The sequence below is a fragment of the Sinocyclocheilus anshuiensis genome, unplaced genomic scaffold (genome assembly GCF_001515605.1).
Source record: "Sinocyclocheilus anshuiensis isolate Anshui unplaced genomic scaffold, SAMN03320099.WGS_v1.1 scaffold63, whole genome shotgun sequence".
NCBI lineage: Eukaryota > Metazoa > Chordata > Actinopteri > Cypriniformes > Cyprinidae > Sinocyclocheilus > Sinocyclocheilus anshuiensis.
The window spans coordinates 4,810,330-4,816,689 of record NW_015552625.1 but is presented as its reverse complement, the minus strand read 5'-3'; the positions used below and the strand labels follow the sequence as shown (position 1 = coordinate 4,816,689).

General features: G+C 36.3%; 1 protein-coding gene across 2 annotated transcripts in view; it reads left to right on the top strand.

Moving 5' to 3' along the window:
• LOC107666472 (ATP-binding cassette sub-family G member 8-like) overlaps positions 1-6,148 on the top strand; it is a 12,217-nt gene extending 6,069 nt beyond the window's left edge. Inside the window, exons 6-13 of one of the 2 annotated variants that reach the window (XM_016457809.1) lie at positions 2,325-2,594; positions 2,675-2,837; positions 2,974-3,069; positions 3,136-3,335; positions 3,405-3,481; positions 4,718-4,985; positions 5,081-5,208; positions 5,290-6,148. In XM_016457809.1, coding sequence (XP_016313295.1) covers positions 2,325-2,594; positions 2,675-2,837; positions 2,974-3,069; positions 3,136-3,335; positions 3,405-3,481; positions 4,718-4,985; positions 5,081-5,208; positions 5,290-5,427 — 1,340 coding nt within the window. In that variant the 3' untranslated portion in view covers positions 5,428-6,148. Of the gene's footprint in view, positions 1-2,324; positions 2,595-2,674; positions 2,838-2,970; positions 3,070-3,135; positions 3,336-3,404; positions 3,482-4,717; positions 4,986-5,080; positions 5,209-5,289 lie in introns of both variants that reach the window. The other variant, XM_016457808.1, reaches the window with a different exon arrangement.
• Positions 6,149-6,360: the final 212 nt, after the last annotated feature.

The following is a 6,360-nucleotide window of genomic DNA, read 5'->3' as shown; positions in this document are numbered from 1 at the left end:
CATGAGCACAGAGAGATTTGAGAGTGCACAGGACACAGTTTGAGTGAGAGGAGAGACACGTTTTAAGTGCGTGCACACACTCTGGGCGAGAGCAGCTGTATCTGAGCACGTGCGTCCGGTTTTGTGCAAGAGCAAAGGAAATCCGCGCGTGAGCGGTAGGGATGGGCGATACCACTTATTTTGTTTTCGATACGATACCGATATTTTGAAATTTTTCAAGGCAGTATCGTCAATATCGATACCGATACGATACTTCTGAACTAAACTTTTAAATGATGAAATTTATTAAATTACTAAGAGTAAAATGGGTAATGATAACCACTTAACTTTGTTTAAAACACATTTTAACATTCAATACGCCTTAATTGTAATTTATTAGGTTATATTTTTGTTTACACATGGTTCAAATGTGTTTTTTGTTTACACATGATTCAAATCTACAAATACTACAGTTGAACTACAGTCACTTTAGTAAAACCATGGTTCATTATCATAAGGGACTGCCAGTGACAGGCTGTTGCATATGCAACCTGCAACCTATTTGTTCTGACAGTGTATGATTTCTATTAACATTACAGAATAGAACATGATATCTTTCAACTTTCAACGTTCAATTTAAGTAAATGTAACTGTACAAACTATGTAGGTTACGATTTCAATTTGTTTATTGTGAAATAACTCAAACATATGTTTTTTTCTGTCCTCTGGATTGGTTCTGTCTTGCAACATTTGCGTGTGTTCAGATGAGCAGGAAAATAGCTCTATCCTACACAATTACTTGCGAACAAAGGTTATTCGTCCAATTCAATGCATTTGTACGCATTATTATTATTATTTTAAATAAAATCACTAGTAAATAAAACACACCTTAGTATCGATACTTTCGATACTCGCGTCAATATCGATATATCGATACTTCGGATCGATACGCCCATCCCTACTATTTAGCGCATTTAGCGCTGAACTTGCTAACTAGCACGTTATTAGGAAAGGCGATTTGCAAAGATTCATAAAAAAACCTTTCTGTAGGTGAGGCTGGATCACAAATGATTCGCGCGAACATAAATGCATTTAGGTAGATCGGGGGAGCATTCCCTTCAAAAACAAACGTAATCCTCTGCGTCTTCAGCGGCTCAGATGTCGGGAGTAAACGACGAATGCTAAATTCATTATTACATCCAACAACAGAACACCTCAATCTCTTAGAAGACATTCTTGTCTACTCCTGCTCCGGAGTCAAAACAATGGCGGACTGATGACAGCTCACTCAGGGCGGGTCTAGTAAAACGCTAGTGTCAATCAACAATCGTGGGAGGGGCCTGGATCTGTGTGACGTCACACAGCCAAGAAGCTGAGAAAGGCTTGATTTGAGAAAGGGGATATTATTTATAGGGGTTAAAAAAAAACACTGAGTGGATTTTTATCATTATAGGGTGGATGTGTACAAACACTGCCAACAAACATTTCAGTTCAAACAACATGTAAAAGTGAATTTTGCATCCGATGACCCCTTTAAACCATATAGTTAAAGCAGAACCGTGACACATCCATGCAACACAGTAATGGCGTTCCTCAATGAATCAGTGTGTTTGAAGAATCGGCTGAGGACTCTCTTTTAAACAAATCGATGAATTGGACTCAAAAGTTTTGTCGCCACCTACTGGTGAGAATCTAATCACACTAAAAGACTATAAAAAGTAATTAATAAAATAACTTTAAAATGATAATGAAATTATAAAATGTAATGACTTCTTCCACCTCTGAAACAATTTTTCTTTTAGTTGACTTCACTTTTGAACAACCTACTCATTTCCTGTTAGATGAAGTTTTACCGTACAGAATGTTAAATACTCTAGATTTAGAGAAGTAGATTATGAAAGCAAAATGGGTTGCAAACACCACTTCATGCATATTTCTAAACACCTTAAAAATATTTCCATTACTTATACTATATTACATGAACTAAAATAAAGTAAAATATAAAAAATAAACATTTTTAAAATTTCAGCTAATTACCAAGGCAACACCTCTCATTTTAATTTTGTTTAACTTTATTAAATTGATTGATTAAATAAAACTGAAATAAAAGTCATACAAACTATAGGCTATATATATATAAAAAAAAATAATAATAACAAAAACACAATAAAAATGATTAAATTACTATTGAATCATTTACTATTCAATTACTAAAAATGAAAAAGGAAGCAGAAAACGTAAAAATAAAAACAAATTCAAAATATTGATAAAAACTATAATAATAGCTCATCATACTAAAATAGCATTTGTCAAAACCTTTGCTTATGTTTTATACGTGTTTTCAGGTATTCTCATCCTAGATGAGCCTACTTCAGGTCTAGACAGCTTCACAGCCCATAATTTGGTCATTACATTGTACCGTCTGGCTCGAGGGAACCGCCTGGTCTTGCTGTCAGTCCATCAGCCTCGTTCAGATATCTTTCAGCTCTTTGACCTGGTGGTGCTCTTGTCTTCTGGCTCAGCCGTGTACTGCGGTCAGGCCAAGGACATGGTACCTTACTTTACTTCTCTTGGGTACCCGTGTCCACGATACTGCAACCCCTCTGACTACTACGGTGAGTGGGACAGAGAACTGATGTCTATAGTTAAGCATGTGGTCCAGTTGTTGTGTCTGAACTGTGACTTTCTCATGCAGTGGATTTGATAAGCATTGATCGGCGCAGTCCTGAAAAAGAAGCACAATGTTTGGAGAAAGCCAGGATGTTAGCGGCCCAGTTTGTAGAGAAGGTGAAGAACACAGAGGATTTCATGTGGAAATCAGAAGATTGCGGTTCTCTGGCACTGGATGCCCCTCAAAGGTAAATTTCAATAATCAAATTGGTATTTGTACTTTCGCACTGAGGCTTTTTCTTAAATCTTTTATAATAATCTCTCATACTGTATCGATGAAAATGAAACGCACAAGAGCTGATGATACAGTTTCTACCCCAGCAGTGTTCCTCCCGTCTCGAAGAAGGAATCTGTGATCACAGTTTCCAAACAGAAGGATCGCCTGCCGGGAAAACTGCAACAGTTCACAAGCCTAATCAAGTAAATAAAGTGGAAAACACTTTTTATTGCAAAATTTCGTCTTCTGAATGCCGTTTCATTTTTTAGACGGCAGGTATTTAATGACTACCGAGATCTGGTGACGTTGGTGGTTCATGGTCTGGAAGCCTTGTTGATGTCACTGCTCATCGGTTTCCTTTATTTCGGGGCTGGGGATCAGGGTCTTTCTGTCCAAGATACGGTGGCTTTGCTCTACATGATAGGAGCTCTGACACCCTTTGCTGCGGTGCTGGACGTCATTGCAAAGTGTGAGTAAATTACAGAAGATTTCTTTCTTTATTTTGGTGTCCAGTGGCATAATATGTTGTTTTTCACAGGTCATTCAGAGAGAGCCATGCTTTATCATGAACTGGAAGATGGCATGTACTCAGTCACCTCATACTTTTTTGCCAAGGTAAATAAACTGCATTATGTAAGAGCTTCAGGAATGATAGTGGTGTCGATGTGTAGACCTTTGGGACATGGCAGAGCTTCACACATTTTTCATGAACGGGTAGTTACAGAGTCAAAAGTATTGATCAGTTTTTTGACTTGGGTTTTGTAAAATGCATTACATTAGACGCACGACTGAACAATGTGCAATGTTATTATACAACATTTAATTTCGGTTCTTGGATTTGATTGGCTGTGCGGTGCTCAGTTTGTATCATTCCACTTATCCTTGTTTACATGTTCCAGACAAACTGTCAGCTTGTGCTTTAGTAGTGTGGATTGTTCAGTGACTCTTTCTTCGAGTCACATCATTATGCTAGTAGGTGGCGATAAGTGAATGTCTTTCTAAGTGAGTCATTTGAATCATTCACTCAACCATTTTGTTCAAATGCACCAATTCATTCAGGGACTAAACAGCAGGGTTGTTATTATTAATTAAATCTTGAACTATTAAAGATTGATTTTGGTATGTGAGATAAATCTGAAGTAAAACATAAATATTAGATGAAAAACATTTAAGATTAGATTAAACTTAAAAACTGCTTTCTAACAAAAATTAGAACTGTTTCCTGGACAACTAACTGAAAAATTACAAAAACTCAAATTGAAATAAATTAAAGTTTAAATAATATTACATTAATTAAAAAGAAATAATAAATGTAACAAACACATAACAAAATTACTAAAACTAAAGTTAAAATGAAAGCAAAAAATATAAAAATAAGGTTAATCCCAGATATGAATAAATACTATAATATAAATGACACTAAAATAAAACAAATGACTGTCTTTATGAATGATTTATTGAATCATTCCCCGAATTAATTCATTCAAAGATACTGATTCATTAGAGAATAAAACACTGCTATAGTGTTAAAAAAGTAACTAGCAAGTGTGTCTAAAATGTAAGCACTCTATATTAACTCTATATTTAAGCAATTTATTAAAGCCATACCAGTCTGTTGAATTTAATAGACTTTAACCATTCTGTTTATTAGTAAATAAATGTTTCTAGTAAGACCCTTAGAAATAGAAACTTTTGTACATTAGTTACATTTGATTTACATAACATTTCAGACAGGGGTGAATGACATGACAGGGAAAGGCCATGAGTTGAATATTAGCTCCTGTTTGGCTATTGGACTTTGTCAGCTCTTGACATTAAATGAGATCCTTCAAGCTCCAGTGTCTCTTTCAGGTCCTTGGTGAGCTGCCAGAGCACTGTGCCTTTACGCTGGTATACGGTGTGCCCATCTACTGGTTGGCTGGGCTCAACAGCGCTCCCGACCGCTTCTTGCTCAACTTCCTGTTGGTGTGGCTGATGGTGTATTGTAGTCGCTGCATGGCCCTATTTGTGGCGGCAGTCCTGCCAACATTGCAGACTTCATCTTTCATGGGCAACGCACTCTTCACGGTCTTCTACCTGACTGCTGGCTTTGTCATTAGTCTGGAAAACATGTGGCTGGGTAAAAGCATCATTGAGAATTTTATTTCAAATGAATACTAGATTCAAATCTGCAGGAATTTTTTAAAAATTAATATAGATTTTCACCACCAACAGTGGCGTCTTGGTTTTCTTACATATCCTTCATGCGCTGGGGTTTTGAGGGAACGCTGCAGGTTCAGTTTCGTGGGACTAGAATCCCAATCACTATTGGAAACCTCACTGTAGAATTCGATGGTATTAAGGTGAGGAACGCTGACATATAAAATGCACATCTATATGGTTTCTATTCATGGATGCCATTAAATTTTCAACTTTGTTTTCAGGTTGTGGAGATGATGAAAATGAACCAGTATCCACTGTATTCCTGCTACCTGGTGCTTATTGCTGTTGCTTTTGTTTTCATCCTGCTCTATTATCTGTCACTCAAATTCATTAAACAGAAGTCCAGTCAGGATTGGTGAAGAGGACAAATCAGCATCAAGTCTGGTCCACACTGCAGCTTGTTCTTGCCTAGAAACCAACATATAAAATGCCCATCCACAGCACAGACCTTATAAACCAGCTGTAGTTGTCAAGTCCTGCTATATATGTGTGTGTGTGTGTGTGTGTGTGTGTGTGCGTGCGTGCGTAACATTTTACTACCGCTAACTGCCGCTGGATGGCAGTAATGTACTATGTTTCTACACTCTTTTAAGTTTACTTACCGGTAATTGTTTTTTGGTTCTGGTAAACCACCAGAACTCGTGTTTGGTAGGTACCTTTAAACAAATTTACTGCAGCATGTCACAATGTAGATTTCATTTATGTATTTACTTTTATTTTCTTTTGCAAATCAGAATTGTTTTGTATGTATAATATTATTATTGAACAGTGTACTACACTACAGGAGCTTTGAAAGCTTGGTTAAAGATTAAGAAATTCTAATGCTTGTTTTTTTTAATAATTAATATAGACACTGCACTGGTGCAACATTCTGATCAACAAGCTAGGATGTATTAGTTTGATTCCACATGTCTATTGTCATATTTTTAATGCAGCATGATGTTGAACACATTTGAGTCTTTGAGAGAGAGAGAGAGATTATAGCCAGAAGAAAAAGAAAAGAAAAGAAGAACTACTGATCTGATGTTTCAAACATTACTTGTATTGAGCAATTAAATAAATAACACATGGTCAGTGTCACAGGAACAAATTTATACTGGAAATATTCCAGTCTTAAACAACAGATGTCTCTTTAAAAAAGATGTCTGTTATTTGGTGTCAACTGTTTCTGGACAATTAAGAGAAAGAAACATTTTTAGACTTATTCATGTTTCAGTCACATGACATATCCACCACATTTATGTATGGTAGTCCAAATCTGCCACGTAAGAAAAATGCATTGGTAAATCATA